Below are 26,502 nucleotides of genomic sequence, written 5' to 3'. Positions count from 1 at the left end.
CGTGATAGAGAGAGAGAGAGAGAGAGAGAGAGAGAGAGAGAGAGAGAGAGAGAGAGAGAGAGAGAGAGTGAGAGTGAGAGAGAGAGAGAGAGAGAGAGTGAGAGTGAGAGAGAGAGAGAGAGTGTGTAAACTGCATGTCCAGGCGTTTAACAGAGAAAATCAGAGCGGTATCATTGGATTTGGCTTCAGACTTGTTGGGATGTAGTTTATAAAACATGGGCATTTAACAGAAGATCTAATGAAAAACGCTAAAGTTGCTGTCTGGGAAGTTGCAGAATCCAGCGTTTTGGCACTGCCATACTAGTGCCTGAGAGCCAGGACACGTCAACCTCTGCCGTTTAGTTTTGGGCCACATTTTATAAAATCAGTCTCTTGCTGGTCTTCCAGTTTATTAAAAGCGCAAAACACTAAATCACACGATTACCCCCTTTGAAAGCGTAAGATTAACCTCACAGAAAAGCACAAGCATTTTAGGGTTGCAAACACCAGCTTGATCATAAATAGAACCATCAACTCACGGTGATGAGACATTTTCAGATAACAATGACAGAGCAGTGGTCAGTGGTCAGGGCAGGTATGTTGTCCCTGTACCGACAGTAAGAACACAGAGCAGGACATGTACACTGTGAGATAATGAAGACAGTCAGAGCAAAGTGTACAAGGGGTGTGACATCAGTGACTGCGTGAGCCAGCGATTGGCTCATCATCTGTGATGAAGACTTAAGAATATGACCGGCCAGACATTTTTTCACCTTTCTTTCTGTATGTGTTATCTCTCCACATCTTATGTTTCACGTTTCTCTCCCCCTCTCTCTCTTAACCTCCCTCCTCCTCCTCCTCCACCTACAGCCTAAAATAAAGCAGCCCGTTGTACAATCGCTCCAAAACAGCCGGTGCATTCATGGCCAGCAGACAAGGGCCAATTATGTAATTTAACGACCATTACGTAGCGGCTAAAATAAGATTATGGTCAACACAGCCGGGAAAACAGAGGCAGGCCCTTTTTCATTGCAACACAGGATCCTGCCTTACATGTTGCTGCTTTTTCTAAAATGTATTATTCTGTTAAATCCGACTGGATTCTCTAATTTTTTATTTTTTTTTAAAAAGGACCCAGTTTGCACCATCGTTACAGCTCCTGAGAGTTTTACTGCAATGACCTTTTCTTCATATGATTTTGTTTGGAAACAACTGCTGCAAAGAGTCATTGACCTTCTCTGGACATGATTTCAGTTGAGTAGACATTGCCCTCAGAGGTCTTTAATGATGCTGAACCCCCCCCCAAAAAATAAAAAATCTCATCGCAAGACTCCCCAGGTGTCTGTAAAGATTTTAAATGTAATGTTAAACAAGGAATCCCAAGCTACTGCTCAACTCAAACACAACTTCTCTTCATTTTCTCCACTTCACTTAGAGCCAAAGTACACTTCAGTCTCCCGCTCTAACAAACTACAACCCCCTTCAGCTCAAACCCACCCCCTCCATCCTCTCACTCTCTGCATGTCCCCATATAGAGGTCACTGGCTCCATGGAAACATTTGATTGGCCAGGGCCAATCGACTGGCATGGATTGGCAGTTCAGAGTAAACCTCTAGTTTGGCCTAACTGCTTCCATGTGTGCGTGCGTGCGTGCGTGCGTGCGTGCGTGCATGCGTGCGTGTGTGTGTGTGCGTTTGCTAAGGCCAAACACAAAAATCTGTAATCAACATTTGGGGGACAAAAACTGCTCTTCATTCATTCGAAAGTATGTTGTATACGTTTGTGTGTCCTGTGTGCAATTGCATCGGATTTTAAGCCGGTACCAAATAAAAGCAGCAATAGCAAGGCACATGCTGAATGTTTCTGGAAGGAATTTATCCTGCCCAGACTGGAGTCAAAGCTGAGGCTAACATTGCCAAAAATACCTTTGTACTCTGCACACAAGCAGCACACCTTGGTTCGCGATGCTAACCTCATGCCAACAGTGTGCAATCCAAATATGCAACATTCACTGCCTCTCTGGAGGTATCACCTCAGGATAGATTGATGAAGGGATGAGTCAATCTTTATTCCAGACTTTTCTCTCTACTTGACCATAATCAATGTTTTCACTCCAATTTGAATGCATAATGAATCCAACTTTGAATAGCCAAGATTTAAGATAAGCCAAATAACACATTCAAAACAAGAGATAGTGTCGGGTTTAATTCAAAGCTAGGGCTGGGAAATATGATGATCAAACATTTTTTTGCCATGTTTGACACATTCTAATTTTCGATGTGCATTATAACTGACCAAGAATAATGAGAAAAGTTGTCATCGTTTAAGATGTTAATGACTAAACTGAAAACAGAACGCAGCAGAATGTCCACGCTGTTCCATCGACTGCAGTGACTTCTGCTTCCTCGTTACAAAACACAAACAGAGAACACAGATCAGTGTAAAGAAACATTTGGGTTGGTCTATCCATCTAAATGAATTTTTGTGTAAAATTTCAAAACTGCGATTTTCATTTTATGTGATTATCAAAAAGAATACACCGTACAAACCGTAATAAATCAGGACAGATACTAATAAAGCCCCATCTGCACCAAGCATCACAGTTATACTAAAAATAATTGGTACATTTTACTGGTGGGAACTAGACCACTGGTTGTTTGGCATTTAATCAAGAGAAAATTATCCATGTTTATCATTCACAATGACAAAGGAAATTACAAGTTATTGTGCCGTTGCAAACATGCCCATTATCGTTTATCTGTACAGTTACAACACTTCTTACAACATCACAAACACAAGAGTCCTGTCTTTGTTTGTGAAGGCCTTGGAGCTCACATACAGTCAGCGCACTGTCTGCACACACTCCGTCAGACCGGAGGACCTTTCACCCCACCATACCCCCAATCTTTCACTCCTCAAACGTAAACATCTATGAAGTCTAGTCTCGCGTTTTCCACTCTGACTCTCAAATGAAAGAGCTCATTCTCTGCTTTCTCCCTCACTCACACACATCAGCTTGCCAGTCGTCCCTCTGACTCACACTTGGACAGATGGATGTAACTCTTTCCACACTTTTTTTCCACTGTGTGTGGAACCAGCTGCTGCAGCGCACGTATGTGCAGAACTTGAACAGCATCCTCTTTTTGTGGCCCTGTTCAGACGTGGCAAATAACGTTCACCTTCGGTGTGATCCGATCTCAAGCAGACAGCTCTGGGTACAGGTGTGAATGCACCCAAGACGCATTGAGGACGCAAAATGACATCAGATCACTCTTCCGACCACTTTCAGAGGAGGTCTGGGGCGGCATGTGGGCCACACTTGAAGGGCTGCCTACTAACAGCTGACAACCTCTGGCTTGCTCGTTTCCGATACATCGATTATCTATATTAAAATTTCCTGAACTGTATTGTGAGCATGTAAATGTCATCAAATGTTGCGCCGGACATTTGCTGGAACTTTTCCTGGCAGACCCCTCTTAAAGATTTCCAGAAAATGTCAGAAATAAGCCCATGTGAGAATACAGCAGGAACATCTCCAGAAGATTCAGTGTCGATGACTGTCACCAAAAACATTGCTTTCCAAGGCGGAATCATCATCATGTCCTGCCTCCTACAGGCTCTACCCAGACGAGCACAGAATGTTCCGGAAATTTTGCGTACGTGTCTGACTCGGAAAATCTCCTGCTGCGTTTGTCATATGTGAACGGCAAACTCCAGAAAATGTCCGGAGGCAATTTTGCGGACATTTTCTGGAGTTGAAGTCTGAATATAGCTATAGTCAGAATGGCTAGAAAAATATGAACACATTTGGTCTTTGCAAACAGCAATGAAGTACAGGTTTATTTACATACAGAACAGGGAAGTGAGATTTAAGTGTTCACTTAGACACGTTCTAATGATAGGTGTGAACTTTAGTAGAGTTTTCCACTTGTGATCGGATCACCCAAGTGTTAACGCCATTTATGAACAGGGCCTAGTTAGATTGAGAGTACATAAAGGCTACAGCCCCCGAAGAGGTCATTATGTTCAGGGTGAATATCACTGCTGCACACGCATGACTCGCATCCTGTGAGAAGGAAGTCTTGCAGAGCTTGAAGTCGTCCTGACTAACAGCAGGGAGATGACAGATTGGCAGGTGAATACACCAAGCTCTTTGTGTTTCGGCAAAATACCTGACAGCCGGTGCCTGGCACTTTACCAGTTCATCCAGTGTACCAGTATAAATCTGTTGCACGATATGGATTTTTCACATACCGCCATACTGTAATATAGCTATGTCAACGGCTGTAATGTTTCAATAAGTAGCAAATTATGGCGAGGACATACAGTACATCCTTGTGCAATTTCCTCCCCAAGGCTCAGGCTGGGTAATATACACCACTTCCTTGAGTAGTGCCAGTATACAACATTTGAGAAATGTCTTTATGAATACTAAAAAAACACTTTCAGCATTTAACTAATGTTAAAGGGTGTTTATAGAACTATCTTAGCATCTGTCTGACAATGCTGCAGTTTAAATTCCCCAAGTGTGTAAAGTACACAATAAATTGTTTCGTTACAAGCCAATAGGAATCAAAATCTTCATTATATACTAAACATGATAACATTTAAATGTTTTTTTATATATATATTCTCTGTACTCCTGACAGCAGAATAAGCCACTATAAGCCAATATAAAGGGGCAGGCATGAAGAAAAATATTGTTTTACAGAGAAACTACCAGCATCTTGAAAAAATACTGTGATAGAAATGTTTGGACATACCACCCAGCACCTAATGTGAGCTACAGCAGATTCACTTCTAAATCACTGTCATGTGAACGGGCTGATGCCGAATGACAGCTGAACAGTTAATGGTTTACATGTACGACGAATGGACTGAAATTAACTCATGAAAACAATAATCAATGTTTTGTCTCACAGTCAGTTCAGTCAAGGGCAGACCAAGTCAGTACAAATCTGTTTTGTGGGAGACTTGTTTGGCTGTTAATTTTAAAGGGATATTCCACCAATAATAGACAGAGGTCAGTGTACTTCTGATGAAAAAAATGTTTTATAATGTCTTCTGCGGCTCCGGAGGAAACTTTCCAACGTCTGAGAAAATACCAGCGACGTCGCCCTGGTGATGTCATCAGGGTTATCTCGTCATGGGCTCGTAGACCAATTTAAAACAGGAAACCTGTTGTTAGATAATGTGAGTGGGAATTTAAATATGTGGCCATTTATCAGGACAGGATGGGACACTATTTAGATGCATTATGGGATATGTATTTTGGAGCTTGACCCATATCCCGGTTATAAGTCAGGATATCTACTAACTGATGGTGTCTGTAGTTAGCTCGTCTTCTACCATATAGTGCATTTTACTATATTGTCATCTTAAAAAATTCCCTCAGTGGAACAAAGAGTGTTTACAGCACTGCTTTCTAATGCAAGTTGTCACATCTCGCTGATGCAAAAATCCGAGTCGTGAGACATTACACCTGTCATACAGTAGATGATGCAAACATGGTAATCATCAGAATCCGTGGCCAAAATCTCAATTTCCAGCTCACTGCAGAGTAAACAACTGATAAAGAGAGGGCCATGAGTGCATGAGGAGTTACCAGAGCCTTAGTCTTTCCGTGACAGTGCAGCAGTGAGAAACCATTAACAATACCAGGGCCCTGTGACGAAAAAAACATCTACATGCAATTCAGTCATTATTACTTTTATCACAAACACATGTCAAAATGTTTCTGGTGAAACAGACCTGCTGATTTCTGTCATGGTACTGTTGTGTCTGTTTATTCTGCTGAGTCACGCAAAAGAGGTTTCCAACCTCAGTGCAATTGACATTTGAAAAGCGATTTAAAGAGATAAAATAACCAAACGGAAATGCGTGTTCGAGGTGAACCCAGTTAATAATCTAGTAAATACCAGACAAATCAAGGTATTTAATCAAAATGATGCAAAAAAGAAAAAAAACCTTCTCGCTGATTTACAACAGTACTTGTGACATTTGCATTACATATTCTGGATGGCTGTGAAGTTCATTTAATCCTTGCAAACACGTACAGCAACACACAGTGACACCTTGCTCACTTCCAAGATCACCTGTGGTTATGGGGTAGAGTTGCATCATCACCTATGTACTCTCTCACACTCTCTCACACACTCTCTCACACTCTCTCACACACACACACACACACACACACACACACACACACACACACACACACACACACACACACACACACACACACACACACACACACACACACACACACACACACACACACACACACACACACACACACACACACACACACACACACACACACACACACACACACACACACAGCCCATTCAGCAAGAATCAGTAGATTTCCCTGCTAACTTTGTGGAGAGACCAGTGCAGTCTGTCTCTCATTATCTGCTGTCAATCTGACTGCAACGCAGAGAAGAATACCTGTGTTCCTATTGATGTTCAATCCTGACTATAGTAAATTATTAGCTTGCCTTTAACTCATCTCCAGGCCCTGAAGACCCCCCCCAGCTGTTCCACTGTGGGTGCCGTTATCTGTCACTCCAGTTCTTGGGTATCTCTCGTGAAGGCAATCAACGACTGTTACCCCCTCGCCGTAGCACCAGCCCGAGTTTGACTTCCTGCCCCCTGAGAGGTGGATGCGGGTGAGTTTATGTAGGCCTATAACAATACAGAGACCGCGAGGGAGAGAGCAACACAGCAACTCAGATTAAATAGCCAACATTCCTTTAAAAGGAAGAGAAGTTAGCCTTTGGGGTCGAGACAAGCCTGCACTTGTAAAACGCTGCGGAGAGAGAGGGAGAGAGAGATGACAAGTGCGGTGCTCTCTAGTCTAGCAGAACGTAACAAGAAGTGGCAGCGCCTGCTTCACATGGGGCCTCTGGGGCGCAGCGGCTGGCTGCGACCGCGTCACTGTCTGCAGGAAAAAAAAACTGCCAGTAGCAATGCCCCTTGCAACACACACACACAGCAATGTCTAATGATTAGTGAACGTAACCATAATACACATTTACTGTTAAAATGAGTTTGATCAGACAGAGCTCAGGCTTTCCAGGTTGCCCACCAACCTGGAAAAAATGAGATAAATGAGAAAATAGTGTTGTCCATTGAGAGGTAACTAATGAAAGCGTGAAAGCCTGCCTGGCAGCCGCACTGTCCCGGCCTCCTATCTGAGGTTAACGGCTGCGTCGAGGAACATGACGCTGAACCGATGAACAGCAACTGCAGTTTCCTGTGAGCGCAGGAAACTCCCGCCTGTTCAGCAGAGACAATGTCGTCTGTTTCACGAGGCAACAAAAAAAAAAACTCATTATCATGAGCAATCAATTAAATGCAGACACTAATTATTGAACACTGTCTACATTGACTACCCCCCCCCCCCCCCTCGCTCTACATTTTCTATATGGGATGATGTGATGTGGTCCAGAGGGGAGAGGAGAGGAGAGGAGGGACTCCTGTCAGCAATACTGTGGCCTACTTTCAAAAAACAATGTTGACAAATGAGTGCGAGGAAAACAAAGGGATGAATGGATTACCTGCGTCTGTAATCACACTGCCTGAACACAGACGAAAACAACAACAACAACAACAACAACAAAGGCATGGGGGGGGGGGGATATATGATCCGTTTCATCCCTTATGAGAAACAGCCACTTTTACTCCCATGACAAATATCCCAAAAGATTCTCCTGCGAAGAAGATAAAAATAGAAAAAGAAAATACATCAAACTTTCACAAGGTCAGCGACAGAGTTTCCGCCGACGGCCAATGACACGGCGTGGCTGTGACTGTGGGAATATTACAGTGATTTGCAGTTTGGGATGAGACATAAACGAGTCGGGTCAGGTCGTAAAAAAAGAAAGAAAAAAAGAAAAGAGAGCACACGGCCCAACTCTGTCTACACCTGAAGTTGTTGTACCGACGTAAGTGACGCTCCGCGCTCCTGCTTCGAGTCCCCCCCCTGAAAGGGCCTCGGGTTCTTCCGGTGCTACAATAACTCGCCCAAAAAATGTGATTACATTTGACCGTTGTGAGTTCTGCGTTTGGGCAGGACGTGTTGTCGCGTCGGCCGCATTCCTCCGTGTGGACGCGGCCGTCCGCCGTCCGCCGCCCGGGCTGCGGGGCGCTGAGCGCGTCGGGGAGGGAGAAGCCCTCGGCGTCGGCCCGACTCTGTCTTAACGTTGTCGAACAACGCCGTCAAATGTCCGCTCGCTTTGCGGCGTTCGTGAAGTATTTTGTTTTGTTTTTTCACAAAGAAGGAACCGCGTACTCACCCTCGAAGTCAGAGAAAGCGACAGGCAGAGCGGCCGATAGGTTTCCTGTCCCGAAAGTTGCCGTGTGTCAGTGAGAAGAAGAAGAAGAAGAAGAAGAAGAAAAAAAAAAAAAAAAAAACATTGTACGCGGAAGTACACATGAGAAAAAAAAAAAAAGAAAAAAAAAAGCACAGGGTGATCGGGAGGGAGCTGCGGGGGGAAGATACATAAATATGTGCTGTTCCGAAATGATCCAGTGCGACGTGTCCGACACAAACATCGGTACTGATGTAACTTATTGTTTGAGTATGTTTTACGGCTCCAAGTTAAAAAAAAATTAAATTAAATTAAAAGTAAAGCCTTTAAAGAGGTTGTTTCCGCACTGTGTTACACAGAAACTCGTCCCCACTGCTACGGGCTACTGAACATTTGAGTATTTCTAAATGAGGACTGAGGCATTCACGGCTGTTTGGGAGTTTTATATATATATATATACTATAATATACTATTCAATATAATGCGTATATTGGCTAAATTATTAGCCAATTTCCGACATTAACTTGACACAACCGACACAACTCTGTTGCACAAACCGGATTTCTCTCTCATCTCCGTGTCCGAGACTCTTAAATTAGTCGTATTATTTGTTGCTAATCAAGCAGGCTCTAGAAGTATGTAAAGCACTTAGCCTATGTTCATTTTCACAGCTGGTCTGATCGCCGAGCTTTTTACGGCCCATAAAAAAAAACCCCAATTGTGACGGCAGTCCGGAGAGATTACAGCTGTTTGAACAACACAAGGGACATTTGTCCGTCGTGAAATCGAGGCATCTGTTTGCGGAGTTGATTGCTCGAAACCAAACTTTCACCCCCCTGCTGCTCGGTCCCGCGCTGCCTCACTTCTGCTTCTGGGTCTCAGACGCCACCCTGTGGACAAACATGGACAACATGTCTCCAATCCGGGGAAAAAACCCCAACCAAAACACATCCACTGTGCTGATCAGGTGGTCTAATCTGACCTGTGCGATCCAGCATGGCCCAAGGGGGAAATAGGCCAGACTTGTATCTTCAGTAAAGCCTTCAGGTTGAAGCTCAGCTGTGGCTTTTTTTTGTACAGATTAAAGTCTGGAGTTTCAAATTTCCTCCAGGGAAAATAACAGCCCTTTGGTCGATTCCATATAGGCTCAAACATCTTCCAACATTGAGGACTTCTCGTCAATTTTGGCTTAAAATAAGACGCTAAAATCCAACTACAGTAAAATGTGGACCTTAGGAACACCCACATAATTGACGCCAGGAGGACCAAAGGCTTCCTAAGCGTAACACTCCCTCCGCCGGACTGTCTTTTTCCCATAGAGCCTCCTGCCCTCCCCATGCACATGGTGTGAGAGAAAATGGGAGTCATCAGACCAGGCCACCTGCTTCCATTGCTCCATGGTACAGATCTGACGCCCATTACATGCCCAGTACAGGGGTCAGCATGGGTACTCTGACCAGTCCATGCAGCCCCCATACGCAGTGATGCACTATCTGTTCTGACAGCTTTTCTATAGCAGTTTGTGCAACTGTAGCTCTTCTGTGGGGACCCCCCCCCCCCCCCCCCCCATGTGCATTAATAAGCTTTGAGCCCCCATGACCCTGTCGCCAGTTCACAGATTGTCCTTCCTTGACCACTTCAGTGGCTCACTGTACCATGGGAATGCCCCACCAAACCTGCCAAGAACTGACTTCAAATCTTCAATTACTCACTGTTCACTTGCTGCCTGATATGTAAATGACCTGTCAGTGGGTTTTTTTAACACTAGCTGATCGGTGTATTTGGATATTTTTTTGATTACTGCTCATCTCTTGGGAACATAAATCTATTTTTCCGTTGAGGTTGTCTCTCAGCATTGAAAAGTCAAATTGATCTTCAAGAAAATGTTCAGACTGGTGACTCACATTCTGCGTCTGCAGTTATCAACACATCTAATTGCCTTTTCATTTCTGCCTTTAACTGGAAACATTACATTTTCCCTGATGTCCTAATTATAAGCACATGAATGTTTTTAATTTTTAATAATAATTAATAAATCATTCACTTTATTGCCCTTACCTGTCTGTATATTTTCAACCAGTGAGAACAGGAATGAACCTTAAACCTGGAAAACACTTATTTTAACATGCCAAATTCGTTAAAAAAAAAGAAGCTAAGTGAGGGATACCATCTTTTCATTACTAATCACATATTATGAAATTACCATCAGCACAAGAATGTATATATCAATTATATCATCCCCTGTCTGAATTAATTCAGTTAATATGTCTGTTAATTGTATTAAGTGGAAACAAAATTTGGGCTGTTTAAACAGAAAACAGAAATCAATATCAATTTGCGAAGATTAAATCAAATGTCTCAATTTTAATTTGACATTTATTCACAGTGTATCTCTGTGTTAAGCTAATGCTTATTATTATGTAGCTTTCTGTTATCAAATTTTTTGCCGGTATGCGAAAGAAAGGTTGCTTTAAGGTTTAAGAAACGCAAACGTTCAAATTGGGCACATATCAGCAGGCACACCTATAATATTTATATCATATTTCAACTATGACACATTAAATGTGCTCAAATGAATGTAGTTTGATTCCAATTATTGAAAATATACCATGGTGACCACATTAGCAATGTGTGTACACTGCTGTAAATGGCTCAGTATCTGAAAATGTGATGAAAATGCTGCAGTGAAGTTCAAAGATCATGAAAGAAATTCAATGGAAGTCACCGTACATTTGTCACTGTGACACAGATAATCAGTTCAACAAGCTCAGTCAAAAACAGTCCACTATCCAGAATAATGTTTATTGCTTTTGAAGATATTAATCTTTTTCTTCTTTTTTTTTTGCACTTTCAATTTTTCCTCTTTACAGTAAAACAGAGCGATGACAGGTAAAACCACTGCATTGTCATTGTTTGGATGTGTACACACACATACACACACAAAGGAAACAGTATTTACAGCTGCAGGTTGGTGTCTTTCACATGGAGGTGACGGCGCCTCTCCGGTAGCAACTCAAAACATAGAGCTTTACATTAACTTTATAATAGAGCTTTCACAACTAATCATATACTGCCACTGTTTGACAAACCATAGGCTATAAAGGCTACGAAGCTGTACAATATGAGTTATTGATCACTCTGCGCTGACGAACTGGGCCAGATAAAGGGTGTTGGTCAAAAACCGATGAACAGTTTTTGAATATTTTTCTTTTCTTTTTTTTTTTCACGTCCTCAAGCGAACAGAATTGCCCCGCTGCTGGCATGGACAAAAAGCATTGATTGCAAAATAATCAAAACAGATTTTCAGGGGAGGATTTAATAAAGAAAATGCAAAGACCAGTATTATTCACATTTGACTAATTACAGTACAGTTACACTGGGCGAATGCTAACTATAAAAATAAGTCTACTGGCATATAGTTGAACCCAAAGGGTTTGTAACGTTGGGCATCTGGCAAAAATGACCAAAGGGCACAATTAACTGGGGTTGAGAAAAATCAGAGACAATTCCCAGTGTGACTTCTGTCCTCATCATAGAAAAACACCTTCAGAGTGCAGAGCTTCTGCCATTAATAATTTAAACTTTGATACACCTAGGCTTATAATTTTTCCAAACATGTTTAAATACTGAATTAAATCACAACAATACAGCTAAATATTATCATAGGGAATAATAATTAAATGTAATGTACACCATATTAAAATATATACACAGAAATATCAATACAAAGCTCTAGATTGGCCCAGCTCCCCCTTGCTCTCTTTTTCTTCCCTTTTAAAAAATGTGCAGGAAATACTTGAACCACGGGACAAAATAAATATTCACAGACTATCACAGTTAGCACTATTAGAAATATGGATTTTTTTTTTAAACATGTGAATTGACCTGCAAGAAACAACACCATGTAAAAAAAAAATTAAGTGCAATATTAACTTTGGGGCAGCACTTTCAAGAAAAAGATTGTTGAGATGAGACAATCTCTCTGAGGGCGACTTGACTGAACGAAACACTAGGTGGCAGTATTTGACTATGTCTCGAAAATGATTTATATGTAATACATATATATATATTACATTACAATTTCTGTAACACTGGGTCGATGTGAGCATTATTTGTTGTATTGTTTTGTTAGTATATGGATGATGTTGACATCGCACTGTTGTATTACTATTTCACTGCCTTCTATTACGGCTTGTCTGAGGACAACAAATTGTAGAGTACCGCTCGCAACACGTAAACATGTCTACAAACCACGGGGCAATTATTCGGTGTGAGAGATCAAAGCAGAAAGGACAAGATAAAAATTTAAAAAATGAGTGAACGCCCCATATGCTCTGAGATGGAGAAGTCGGTAGTGTAATGGACTGTAGGCAAGTGAAAACTTAGACAGCAAACAGGGAAACTGCAAATTTTGGAAGAAAAGAACGTAACCGCCTTGCCTGGAAAAAGTATCTATCAAGACTGATCAGCGAGTTGATCGTTTGAAAAGCAGAAAAAGTGTCTCGGAGAAATGAAAGGAGAGAAGAAGAGAGTTATCAGAGCATAGACTTGCAAGATGGCGGACGCGGGAGAAAATGTATTAGCTGTGTATCAATTTGAGAGTCTCTGTCTCCCTGTGTCTTTCATGCAGAGCCATGGCGGGGGAAAGTGACGGCGCCAGGGATGGCGGAGGAGGACTGATGGGGATCAGGCTCTTCAGAGGATGCGGTGACACTGGCGGGGGGAGAGAGGAGATGGGTGGCAGCGCGCTCCCTTTCTTCCCGTCCAACAGGATCTGTGCTCGGTTCGCCAGGCTGGATTCCTTCCCCGTGCCAAATTCGTGCTCGTTCTCATTATCCGAGCTGCAGTCGCTCAGGTCTGTGATCTCCAGGTCCGAGTCCGACTCCGGGTCCTGCTTCACCCCCCCTCTCCTCTCTGTGGGGCTCTGCCGGCCTGGCCCAGTACCGGCTCCCAGCCCGACCGCTCCCAGCCCCAGACTCAGCACCGTGCCTGGGGGATTGGCCTCCGGCCTTTCCCCCAGTGTCAGCCCGTTGCCAATGTCCGTCCGACCTATCGACAGGCTCCCTGGGTAGGGTGGCAGGCACAGTCTGACTGGCTGACCACCCGCTGTGCCGTTTGTCCCTCCAGTTTGCCCTGCCGCTCCCCGCTCACCCCCACCTGCCTCCCCAGGGGGGAGCAAGGAGGAGAAGGGGTGAGGCAGCTGTGAAAGGCTGCTCTGCAGAGGGTTGGGGTAAAACTGGGAGGGGTAGAGGGAGCCAGGGGGCAGTTTGGGGCAGTTATTGAGAGAGAAGGCCCCTGGGAGGTAGGGGTTGAAGCCCCAGGGGTAGTCAAAGGGTGGGTTGCGAGGGTACGGGCCCAGCAGAGACGGGGGTTTGGAGTAGCACGGGGCACCTAAGACAGAGAGAATCCAGAGATGGAGGTTAGAACTCAAAGGGGCCAAAGGTTTCTTGACATACAACATCCAAGAATGTTCACTAATTATGCTCAGTGGTATTAGCAATTCTAATCAGGAGCCACGGGGGGCAATTCTGGCATGGTTGCTTTCAACAAAAACCTGATGGTTCATTTATGCATGCCATTACTGTGTAGTACACCCACTTCACACCGCTGCAAACCAGAGGTGAACACAAAGATTCTGCACTGCAGTCTGAAGAAAAATTAAATCGACTAATCAAGCCGAGTTAACATCGTCCTAATGTTGTATTATTTATGTTAGTTGAAATATTTGAAGACATGCTGCCACCGTCACCTCATGTAGGTTAAATGACTGACAGGGAGAAAAACTCATAGGCCGTCGATCTCTTGAGCCCCCCCCCCCCGCCACTTGTCTGACGTGTGATCAGATATCAGTTTAGATTAAGCAGAAATTGCATCATATTTGAACTTGGTTCATTGCGAGCATCATTGATAAAAGAAAATAAAGGGGTACATTTGTGGTGATGCTGGAATTCAATTTTAATGAACAGACAAAAAGTGTTGCCTCTCAACCTAGTGTACTTCCTTCCAACTGACAACCAACTCAAAGATTCTCTCTCTTTCTCTCTCTCTCCCAGTCTCTCCCTCTCTCCCTCTTTCACTGCGTTATTTACTATGCAGGGCTAATTTGACAGTGGTGAAGTCTCTGCGTGCTGGGCCAGGAGTAGCTGGCAGACACATGAATATTGAATCAGTCAGGCAGGCCTCACTTGCTTATGAAAACACAGTAATGGGTGCCCACAGGCCACAAACTGAAGCCTGCACCCTCAATTAGGGCCTTCCTGCCTGGGAAGGGATTAGGACAGCGGGGACACATGGGAGGGAGAGGAGGGTGAGAAGGGGAAGGGGGGGTATAGGACCTGAGGACAAACAGCGAGTGGGGAGGGCTGGGGTGGAGGGGGGAGGCGAGTTGTGTGATGAAGACTGCATGTGTGTGTGTGTGTGTGTGTCTGTTTACATACTACCTCTCTAGCTCTATACATACACATTGTGATGCACATACAGAGCGCGCAATAAAACAAACAAAGGCAGACATTGTTAACATTCTGTACGTATCGTCAGCCTCGCATGTGTAAATCCACGATGCATTTAGTTGAGGGACAAAATGCGAACGGTCGCGCTGAAAAAAATGTGGACGACTTCTCCAGCCTTCAACCTGCTTCTGACCGCTGCTCATATACATAATTCACAAGCTGACCTGGCCCCGTCTCACCTGAAGCGCAGCCTCACTGTGCAGAGCACTGGGAAAACAATCTCTCTTATTTCCTTTAACAATAAATGCTCATGCCTCTCTATATCCTCATTCCTTTCTCCACTCTGCTACTGTCCCTCTTCACTTCCTTCTCCTCCTCCCTTTGTCTAAGAGTGTCTACTCTCTCTGCCCACACACCTAACACACACCCTCACAAGCTGTCTTTTTTTCCTCACGAAGTCGGCTTTGTCCCCGGGATACTAAAAGATTCCTATTTTTTTTCACTGGCACTTAAAAGTTTCTGACCAAGTTTTCTCCTCCTGTCAGCTCACCTGAACTGAGGAAAGGGAATGTGTCCAGTCTTAGCTTGTCTCCCTCAGGCCCCGGTGCCGTGGTCCCTCGATCAAACAGGGATGTTCCTCTGCCGGAGTCTGGCAAACGGGGAAACAGGGACTGTATGGCCTGGGGAACAAAGAGGGAGATAAAATAAAACAAGAAAGAGAAGGAGAGAGACAAGGGACAAATGTTTCAGAAATGAGCAAGTGCCACAAAAACAACTTCCTAAATAAAGCACATGTATTCCTACAAATCCCAACGCGTGGTGCTGCTTGTGCGACCGCGGAGTGAAGTCACATGTTGACAGCGGCGCCGAATGGAGTGTGATGCAAACGGTGACACAGTCGCAGCAAGGGCAGGATAAAACGGGACGCCATGGGAGTCGGGGCAAAAAGGGAGGTGGGAGGACGCGGAGGCTCAGAGACTCAAAGACAGGAAGAGTACAGAGTCAAACGGAGACCAGCGATTAAGACCGTGGGCACAAAGGATAAACGACGAGAAGAGAGAGGGATTGTGGCCCCAGTTTGTGTGCAGGGACACAGGACGAATAGGACTGAGATCTGAGGAAAATGACATCCATTCAGGATGTAGGGCAGCTGTGTGTGTGTGTGTGTGTGTGTGTGTGTGTGTGTGTGTGTGTGTGTGTGTGTGTGGGTGTGTAAAATATGTGAAGGAGAGGGAGACAAGGTAAAAAAATAAATAAATGGAACAGTTGAATCTCAGGAATCAAGGGGACAAAGGGGGATTTTTTGTTCTCCCCCTACAAGGACTGTGGATCAATAGTATCTGTCACCTCACAGCTCCAAGTTTGAAAGGCGAGACTGTACTCCCAAGCTGCGAGATCTGCGTTGCTTAACAAACCGCATTAATGACCCGCCATTGATCTGATCTGACGCGACCCCTTTGCTTTCTATTTCTTTCATTTTCAATCGATGACAGATGGATACGCCATCGGAGACGGGGATGAGAGAGGGATGGGATAACGTCTCCTTTTGTTTTAAGGACAAGTTAAACCCCCCCCTCCACTGTCGTCTTCAGAGTCGCTCTGTCCTTATCCCGTCTTAAAGATGGCACAGACAGATGATGGATGATTCTCACTTACTGTACTTTAAAGTTACGCGCATTTTTATAGGACGTTAGTTGTTCAAAATGAAATTATCTGAACACTTACACCTACGTTAAAAAATTGAGTATACAGAAAAAAATTGTGAGGCTTTAGTCCTTAAATTAGCGCAGAAACATTCAAACGGATGTCTTCATTGTTTTATTTCCTCTTAATACCTGAGCAGTTTAACAGGCCTGCAAGTAAAGTCATAACAGTCTTTATCAACTTAATTAGAACATTTTTGTTTGAGACAGTGTACATGAGATATCATGAAATCCATCCTTTCTATAAAAAAAATCAAATGCACAGCAGGAGCTTATCAAAAACATTCAGTTGAATTAGATCACTATTAATAGAAAAGCTGTCTTGTGATTTTTTTGTTTGGTGCAGGTTTCTCTTCTTTTTATTCTATGTGAATCTAAATACCAATTTCTTAATATCCACTGTCATATAGCAAAATAAAATAAAAAAATTATAATTTATATATCAGTCTCATTACCCAGATGTGTTAGGCTGTAAATTAATGTTCATTTTATACATGACTGATGCTGCACTATCTGCATTTTTATGCAGATAGTGCAGCATCTCGCAGTTATCTCAAAATATAAATCAAAATCTATCCATCTAGTTTCCTCCCGCCCAACCCTCCGTACCTCTGGGGTGCAGTCCGGTGTGGCCGAGTTCCCGTTGAAGTGATTCTGGGCCAGAAAGAAGGGGGAGTTGGCCATGTCCAGGATGGGGTAGTTCACCAGCACGACCTTGCTGAAGTTAAACTTGTAGGTGAAACGTTTCCCTTTGGTCTTGTGCAAAATGCGCTTGTTGTAATAATACCTGCAAAAGAAAGAGGAGAGGATATTGAAGCAGGGATGGAGTTGGGGGTATAAAGGATAAAGGGAAAAGGAAGAGGATAAAGGAAAATTAAAAGAGTAGGGGAAGATTAATATAATGCTCACATCAAGGTTTTGTATTTCATCGCTAACAGAAGAGGATAAGTAAACAACTCCAGCGCTGCGGGGCGAGAGCTATGCTGATTTCCCACTGTTTTTATTCATCTCCTCCTTCCTCAAATCAATTCATGTCGACCTGCCTCCATTCAATATAGTATGGTGCTTTAAAGGGAAATTTTATTCAGCTCATATCAGACAAAAAGCCAAATTCCTGAATCCCTTTGAGTGTCTGAGGACCTTCACATACAACATTTAAAAAACTACAGAACAACAACAATAACAAAAACAATCCTTTCAGCATGCACAAGACTATTAATCAATCACCCAAAATATTATGGGTTATTATACATCATTGTATATTATTATACCATGATTAAATATCAAAGTGAATGGAAAGATATTGGGATCCTGAAAATTATCGTTGCCTTAAAAGAAAAAAAGTTCCATGAAGTACAAAATAAAGAAATTGATTTAATTCAGATCAACAGAATAGTTTTTTTGTATTTTTTACTGTTAAAGAGAAAATAATTGACTTAATATCAGAATGAGATGTTTGACGAGGAGCAGTGTTTTCATCCTGGTATTTAATTTGAATCATCGGAGGCAGTTGGGACTCTGAAAGTGAAACGCGTGAATGACGCAGAGGCCACTGTTTCCAGCAGCAAAGCACATTTGCAAGGAGGAGTCGTCTCCATGGCGACGACCTCAGGTGTCTCCCGCTGGGCACGTCGAGCCGCCGTCATGCCAGTTTCCTGTGCCACCCACTGAGGTGTCACAGTGTTCAAGTCTGCCAGGATGCCAGGTTGATCGGCAGCAGAGGCAAAACATGGAGCCATCTGGCTCAGGTGAAGTAGTGGGTGGGGGGTTGGGGGAGGGGTTGCTGGGAAAAACTTGCGGACATTTTATCTCGTGTTAATTCTGTGCTTAGATTTCTCTGTTTGGAAGTGACCGCAGTAAGTGCGCCAAGCGACATTAGACAACCTCAGCAGTAAATACTGTTGAGCAGGCCTCATTATGCAGATTGCACCATATCAACAAACACGGCAGCGTGTACATATCAGCATGTATCCACGGTGGCTGCACTCGGCGTGATGGTGTGTGTGTGTTTTGCTTTGCGTGGCAATTGTGCCGTGGCCCTTAATTGAGCAATTAAGTGAGGCTAATTAAGAAGGCTAATTGTGGCCCCAGCCAATTCATAACAATTAGACTCCGACGACAGCCCCCATTAAAAAGAGGCCAAAGGAAAGCAGAAGGAGGGGAAGGGGGGTGGGGTTGGAGAACAAGTTGGGGTGCCGTGTATTTGCATAAGAAAATGTGTGGTTGGGGGCGTAAGATGCTGAAGGACTGGAGTGTGAACATTATTGTTTTAATCACCTTCAGCAGTTTCCCTGTTCTGAAGAGTCCGAGCAATTTCAGACTGGGGCTTGACTTTGAAATCCCTATTGAATTTTTTATTTATTTTTTCATTTGGCAGCTCAATGGTGAACTTTTCCATTAGGGCGTCCGCAGATAACCAGAAATTGAGGGTATTGACATTAGGAAAAAGTCCCACTTTCATCTTTCCAATTTTTTACCAACATGGAGAGTGAGACACATAAGTGAGGACTCAGAGGAGAGTAAACAATCCACGCAAACCGCAGTAAACGTGATAAACATCTTTATCTGATACAAACAGTGTAATTGCTTGACATTCAGCACATCGGGTGCAAACACATGCACAGACGCCAAACGCGCCCGGCGTAATGATGTTTTTTTCTTGTCTCACCTCAGTGCCCTGCTCAGCTTGTCGTAGTTCATGTGAGGTTTGCACTTCCTGATCCCCCACAGTCGGGCCACCTCGTCGGGGTCCTTGATGACGAACTCGCCGTAGTCCCCCTGCCAGGCGATCACCCCCTGGTACTCCTCCTTCTGCAGCAGCTCCAGGATGAAGTGCCACAGCTGGATCTGCCTGGACCCGGGGCTCGACTCAGGCTTGTAGGCCCAGTCCGGGAAGGCGAACCCTGGGCAGAGGGAGGAGGAAAGAGCGGAGGATGAGACCGGGGCCTGTCGTTTGTCCCGTTGCTCACGGGAAGGGGGTGGGGAGGGGTGGAGAGGATGGGAGGGGGGGGGGGTTGCCTACTGTCTGAATGACTGATGAGTGATGGAGGTGAGGGATGATGTGTTTAATATCACAGCACGTGCCTTGAGCAATGTTATTCTGCGCTAATGCCCTCTAGCCTGAACAGATTGGTCAGTTGGATGATGACAGCTCGCTGGGAGAGATCTGATGGATGCGGCACGAGTCTGAATTCTAAAAGCCGACTGTATGCACACCACTGATGGAGTTAAGTAGGCTTTTTTTTTTACTCATCCCAAAAGTGAAACTCACACCAACTAGCCTTGTAAAAATATTGGACATACAACCAATTACCACCAACAGAGACACATTTTGTTCAGCAAAGTGCGTGTGTATGATTTAATCTTTTATACATTCATTTTAACATGTGATTTGGATCACGATGGGGATATTTCAGATATTTTTACAACATATATTTGCTTTTTTTGGTTGTCCGGTTTCATCCAACTTACACACTTGACCTGGGTCGAAATGAAAGGGAATGTTTAAAGATTTCTGCTCATGCACGAGCACTTCTTCCCCCCTTAAATTAAAACTTCAAGCCTATCACAACAGATAAAGGTCATCTGAGTAGGACCGTGGGACTGACCTGGTGTCCAGAGTGCCGGCACCGGGGGGAGCAGCAGATCACTGACGCAGTTACAGTCCATGCCTCCACAACACCTGTAACAAAACAAAGAAACGGCACAGATGAGAAAGAAAGTAAAAAAAACAAACACAATTAAATGAACACGAAATGGCAATTCATAGAAAAGTATTTGCGAAAGCCAAAGTCGGCTCCCCAGCAGGCATGTGTTCCTGAGCTGAAGTTGAAGAGTGTAAACTTTGTTGAAAATGGAGGTATTGCATAAGTGTCTAAAGGCGCACTTCGAGTTCACACACATACCTTAAATCGATGTGAAATATGGCGCGGTTATGTTTCATATGTTTTTGGCAGCGATCAGGTGTTTGATGGATGTAATCTTATGTGGTCACCCGAGGCTGTATCTGATGCAACAGGGTGGACATTCAACAGGAGGAATTAAATAGACTTTTGAAGCGCAAGTCAAAGTTGAGTCATATTATACCAAAAAATATCTAATATGTATCAGTTATTCCAGAGTGATGTTTTTCAGAGTTAAACTATGTATTAAATCTCTGTGCAAAGTTATGTTCAGGGTCACGACCACTAAGGGTCACGTTTACACGATTTATTAAGGACTATACTTTTCGTAAAATATATTTAATTTGCTGACTTTTCCTGGTTGGATAATTTGAGTTGTGTTGCAGGAAAGAACAGTTTTTGTGGCCGCAAAGTTCTGTGTTTGCATATGTAAGAATTTAGGACAAAAACTTCAACAACCACTACACTGACATAAAGTGATTGTAAACTGTAAATTATGTAAATATTGCACTAAGTGAGAGCAGCAGTAAAATCACGTAGAAATATATCCTGCAAGATGCCATCAAATATACATAATATACAATATATTTAATGTTTGAAAATGCATTATGCAGTCAAAATGGATCTAAAAAAAATCAAAAATCAGTCAAAAATCTATAGCAATGCATAATATTTGACAAGCACGTTTATTTTATTTGAATGTAAAAAAATCTTGATCTGCAAAGAAATAGTGACAGTAGTTGTCAGAAAGTGTCGAGGAGTAAAAAGTGAAACATTTTCCTCTGAAATGTAGCAGGTGTACGAAACGGCATGAAATAGAAGTTGAAGCTCAACTGTCATTTTGCACTATTCGGATTCCGACCACACCAACTGGGCACCACAGGTGTGTGTGTGTGAGTGTGTGCACGGAGGCTTAAAGTAATATGCTCATTTCTACTGCTCCGCATCACTTAGTGCCTCTTTTAAATGGCCAACAAGTGACCTGAACGCAGCGCAAACCGTCACGGTGTGTGTGTGCGCACGTGTGATTGAGGGAGGCGTCGTCGGTTTGCTTTGTTTAAATTTGACAGATAACAGCGATAACGCCCTCCGAATTAAATGCAAACAGACGCCTGATGACCGGAGAAGGTGAGGGGATTCCTGACGAGCGGGCCAACTCTGAGACGGGATCTAGTTTGGATATCACAGTTTCATCAGGGTTGTTTTACAAAGCTCAGATGGAAGAGATGTCCCGCTGCTACATTGGTATCTTTAACACCGGCCTCTCCATCGCTCCCCTCACTCTCTGCCTCTATTTAATTATGCTCTGTGAATTTGGGATTTTTCCCTCCAGCATTGAAATGGAACGTGAATTATTAAGGTGTGTTTGTATAAATTATTATTGCTAACTCCAGGCATTTCTCACTCTCTCTCTCACTCACTCACTCTCTGGCCAGCCCTCTCTTTCTATCCATCCATCCCTCGCTCGCTCTCACCCTGCTCCCAGCCTTTGGATTGTGGCCCCTCTCGCTCTCTCCTCCCTCTCTTCATCTTTCTTGTTCTCAGGCTGCTCCTTTCTGTCTTCAAGTATAGAGTTGGCATTCATCCTATCTCACTCACATATTTTTTTTCTTCCCTATCCTTCATGTTACCACTCCCTCTTTTTTCATCCTCTTCTCTCCGTCTTGTGTCGAGTCGACGCCTGCACTGACTTTCCCATAATGAGACAAAGTTATCGTGAGGGTTCAAATAACGACCACAACTCATATCTTCACACGAAAGCGGTTCACTTTCACGTGGGATTCTACAAAAAAAAAAAAAGAGATTCTGCCTGTAACCGAGATCATTTTGTATTCGGTGAACCAGCGGGATATCAAATCGCACATTGGCCTTCGCTCATTTAGAAACGGCTCCGTTTCAAAACACACATCCTTCCATTAAAATGCTAATGTCTGGCTCGCTCATCCGACTGAAGGCCTCTGCAGGGATCAGTGTGAGTCTTTAAAAACTAAGATATTCTTTGTGTTTGAGGTAGTAATCTATAAGTCTCCTCTTCCCTGTGGGCTGCAGGTCATCAGTACTGCATCATCTCTTCCATTTTCCATATTCTTGTGGCATGTATAGGCTCGTCTCCTCGGAGAATGATATTATATATATGCGCTCTGTCGGGGTCTCTCCGGCTACCTCTCGTACCACCTACGCACTTGCCTCTAATCTATACCCATCCTTCCTTTTCCGATCTGACAGCATATCTTTACAGGTGAATCCTCCTTTCCTCTTTCCCACCTCCTTCCTACTCACACATACACACCTATCCACCGTGTTCTCCCCTTCCCCTCCCTCATGCCCCACCCATCTCCATCTCCATCTCCCTCTCTCTCTCTCTCTCTCTCTCTCTCTCTCTCTCTCTCTCTCTCTCTCTCTCTCTCTCTCTCTCTCTCTCTCTCTCTCTCTCTCTCTCTCTCTCCCTCCCTCGCTCCTGCTCTGTGTGTTTTGATTCGGCGCAGTAATTTTCCGTTTGATTTCGGAGGTAATGCATTTTTTACAAATCAAAGAGGAAGCCAGGCTGCCCCCCCCCTCCCCTCTCCTCCCCCTCTCCCTCCTCCTCTTCTTTCCCTCCCTCCCCAGTCTCCTGTTCTCGCCCCCCTCGGCCCCCCAGGCCAGAGAGGAGATAAAGGAGCCCCCATCATTTCCTTGTTAGTTTTGATTTGGGCAGCGCAGGGCTTTCAAGTTCCCCCCATCACCCCCAGAAACATTATAACTAGCAGCCCAGGGAATACTCTTCCTCACACACACACACACACACACACACACACACACACACACACACACACACACACACACACACACACACACACAGAGGCATCCACAGACTGTCAGATACAGACGCTCACAGATTGTAATGGATTGTACATGCAGTGAACAGTCTCATGCAGATATGGCACAAATACGCAGGTATTCAGGTACACACACACACACACACACACACACACACACACACACACACACACACACACACACACACACACACACACACACACAAAATAAGACATGGAGCCCATAGATATTGACTGGATCAATACAGACACACTAACACACATCTCACCGAGCGGGAAGACAGAATGCACTTTGTTTACCAAAGATGCGGGTGGACTGATAAGAGCATGTGAGAGGACAAAAACACAACACATGCATTTTCTTTCACACCGGGTAGCTGTGGACACAACGGTCCACACAAAGGATCTCCCTCCCACAAAAGGCCACCCATAAAACGCCAGCGTGGATGATAGATCACACAGTTTATCAGTGACAATAGTATAGGCACACACACACACACACACACACACACACACACAAACACACACAATAGGGGCGCCCGAGTTACTGTACACAATCGCCTCTCGGTGAGAGGAAAACCTCAGTTCCACATGTTGTGAAGTGCAGGCCTACGCTAGTTTCAGAAAAACAGAGCGTTACTGTCGAAAAACCCTCTGGTGTGTCGGTGAGTCAGAGGCTTTTGAAAATTCGGTCAACTGTTGAAAGTGTGCTGGGTTGTAGGGACAGGTTGTTGTTTTTTGTCAAAGATGAAAGGATCCGCGTGAGGTCAAGGACGTTCAAGGGCTGAAAAGGTGCTCGTGCTGTTTGCTGCTTTGCCGGATCTTTCAAACTGCAAACTCTCATGGATCGTCTGATCAGTGCAAAGTCTTTAAAAAAGCATCTTCAAACCTGCAAAAACTGTTCTGTTTTTTTTTGTCAACCACTAGGGAACTGCGTAAACAAGCTGCAAAAAAAGATATTGACATGTTATCACCACCAAGTTGATATGGTAAACTTGTTGGCTCTCGGTTGCTTATTTACACATCCAGCAGATGCGGAGCGACATTATCATTCGTTTGGAGTCGTGTTTCAGGCCTCTTGGTCAAATATTCACTCTCCATTAAATCCGGTGAAAAATATATGGTTTTTTTTTTCAGCTAAATGTTTCACAGGTAAAAAAAAAAAATTGGGGGGGGGTGGGGGGGGGGGGGGGGGGGGGGGGGTGGTGGATAAAAGCTACCTGTCGTGGCTGGAACCAACACTGATGAGTGAACCACAACAGTCAAGTTGTGGGGCCAAACAACCAAACAACCAGTGAGCTCAAAGATGCTTCAACACTTCACGACGAGTGAAACATTTCACATTATACTCAGCCATCCGATCCATTGTTAATATAAAAGTATTAATAATTGTAACATTGACTTGTTTTCTTTGTCCCTTTTTCAAACAGTTCCTGTTCCGTGCCTTTTTCAGACATGCACCGAAGTCCAGATATTTTCTTCTCAACTTTTCTGGAGGGGGCGTGTGTGTGAGAACGCAAATGTCCACAAATGTTGCTCCAGACATTGTCCGGAACTTTTCCTGCCAGCTCCATATAATTATGTTTGAGTTAGCCCATGTGAGAGTATAACTGGAAAATCTCCAGAAAGTTTCCAGCAAGCGAGTGGGTGTGTTGATGACCGCGAATAAAAACACGGCTTTTGGCAGCAGAGTTATCGTCATGTCCTGCATCCTGCACGCTCTACACGGACGCCACCGACTGTTCTGACTCGGACAATCTCCTGCTGCGTGCGTTTGTCATACGTGAACGGCAATGTCCGGAAAAAATGTCCCGACGCAAGGTTGCGGACATTTTCTGGAGTTCATGTCTGAAAACAGCTGTGGTCCATTTGTTTCCTTTCACCTATATGTCTCTTTCTCTTTCATGAACTATCTTTTTGTCGCGTTGTAAGGCACTGTGTGAGTCCTGTTTTGAAAAGTGTAGGACCGAAATATAGTTCTTTGTGTTACAGTCACACTAGTTTCATCAGAGTCACATACTCTCACCCGCAAGATAATAGAAAAGAAAAGAGAAAAAATTTGTTAAGAGGCCAAATGAACCACATTAGTTTTAGCTAGAAAATTTGTGTGGCCGGCTTTTCGGGTAACTACTAAATATTGCTCATGAAAAATAGATCACAACAAGTTGAGAGGCTAATTTCCAAAGAGTCTGAGAGTCGTCCTCCGCCCAGATAGAACAAACTGATCCACTCTGATACAGGTCCGCATCAGGGCCGGTGTTCTGCAGGACCAGTCAGGTCAGTGGAACTTTTAGACTTGTGGAGCCGCGGTGAGTAGGCCAACCACAGGGGGGAAGAAGCAAATGGTGTGAGGAATACACTGTTGTACCAACTCTCTGTTTTGAAATTCTGCAGAGTGACTCGGGTAGAGGGAGGAGGAGGGCGGGCGGCCTGACATTCAGGCAACATTATGTCGCCAGTGCTGTCTAAAGAAGGAAAGCATGATGGGTCGTGATATAAAAAGATAGAAAAGAAAACTGAGAGGCATGAAGAGTCTGGCCTCTCCCACTTTCTTTTTCCACTAGATGAAACAGACTCCGCACATCTGTCTCATATTCCTCTTTTCGGTTGCCCCTGAAAAGGGCCCAACTGAACCCTCTCTCTCTCTCTCTCCCCCCCCCTCTCTCTCATTGCCTCTCTCCCGCTATGTCTGTCTTGGCCTCTCCCTCTGTTCCTCTCCCTGGTTAGCTCTGACACACTGGTCAGCCTCAGGGTGGAAGAACAGAGGGACTCTGCTATGGGTTTGTTAGAGGAGATGGAAAGAAGGAGAGTGGAGGAACGAGAGGGGGAGGAGAGGAGGGGAGAGGGTTGGTCAGGGAGAGGGAAAAAGAACCTGTCCCTCCAAATGAAAAGTCGACGCCGAGTCAAATTTTTATGACGAAAGTGACCTGGTATTCTTCTAATTTAGCTAAACTTCTTTTCTAAATTAGGAAATAACAATCTAAATATGTCTTGTGTCATGAATAGGGAAATCATTTGTGTTTCAACTTTTTATTCTTTAATGTCTGGGCTCTTTATCATTTAATAATATATTTGAAGGTATGAAATAATATATACGAATTTATCTATGGTCTGAATCTCCTCACATGAAATTCCTACTTTTTTTGCAAAAAACAACAGCCAAACAAGGTATGGTGCTCTTATTTAACAGTATATTTGAAACGCTGTCTTTAAAGAAGTCATGTCCCTTGTGGTGAAGTTATGAAACATGACAAAAAATGTTCGTGCTTTTCGTAGGATATCATTCAAACTGCAATGAGAAGACACGCGATTAATTATAAAGCATCCAAATGAGCTTT

At 43.9% G+C, this 26,502-nt stretch overlaps 2 protein-coding genes across 8 annotated transcripts in view; both read right to left on the bottom strand.

Moving 5' to 3' along the window:
• The window catches only part of arhgef1b (Rho guanine nucleotide exchange factor (GEF) 1b), a 40,407-nt gene extending 31,995 nt beyond the window's left edge, over positions 1–8,412 (bottom strand). For 4 of the 5 annotated variants that reach the window (XM_035647109.2, XM_035647026.2, XM_035647268.2 and 1 more), the window contains exon 1: positions 8,280–8,391. The gene's annotated coding sequence lies outside the window, so the exon portion shown is untranslated. Of the gene's footprint in view, positions 1–8,279 lie in introns of all 5 variants that reach the window. The other variant, XM_035647353.2, reaches the window with a different exon arrangement.
• Positions 8,413–11,082: 2,670 nt separating this feature from the next.
• Positions 11,083–26,502, bottom strand: part of erfl1 (Ets2 repressor factor like 1) — a 90,468-nt gene continuing 75,048 nt past the window's right edge. For all 3 annotated transcript variants that reach the window (XM_035634930.2, XM_035634969.2, XM_047335098.1), the window contains 5 exons: positions 20,055–20,128; positions 19,115–19,349; positions 17,056–17,233; positions 15,294–15,423; positions 11,083–13,685 (listed from right to left, as the gene is read on the bottom strand). In XM_035634930.2, the coding sequence (XP_035490823.1) occupies positions 12,874–13,685; positions 15,294–15,423; positions 17,056–17,233; positions 19,115–19,349; positions 20,055–20,128 (1,429 nt within the window). In that variant the 3' untranslated portion in view covers positions 11,083–12,873. The remainder of the gene's footprint in view (positions 13,686–15,293; positions 15,424–17,055; positions 17,234–19,114; positions 19,350–20,054; positions 20,129–26,502) is intronic.

This window comes from Scophthalmus maximus, chromosome 1 (genome assembly GCF_022379125.1).
Source record: "Scophthalmus maximus strain ysfricsl-2021 chromosome 1, ASM2237912v1, whole genome shotgun sequence".
NCBI classification, from domain to species: domain Eukaryota; kingdom Metazoa; phylum Chordata; class Actinopteri; order Pleuronectiformes; family Scophthalmidae; genus Scophthalmus; species Scophthalmus maximus.
This window is presented reverse-complemented; position numbering and strand designations above follow the sequence as displayed.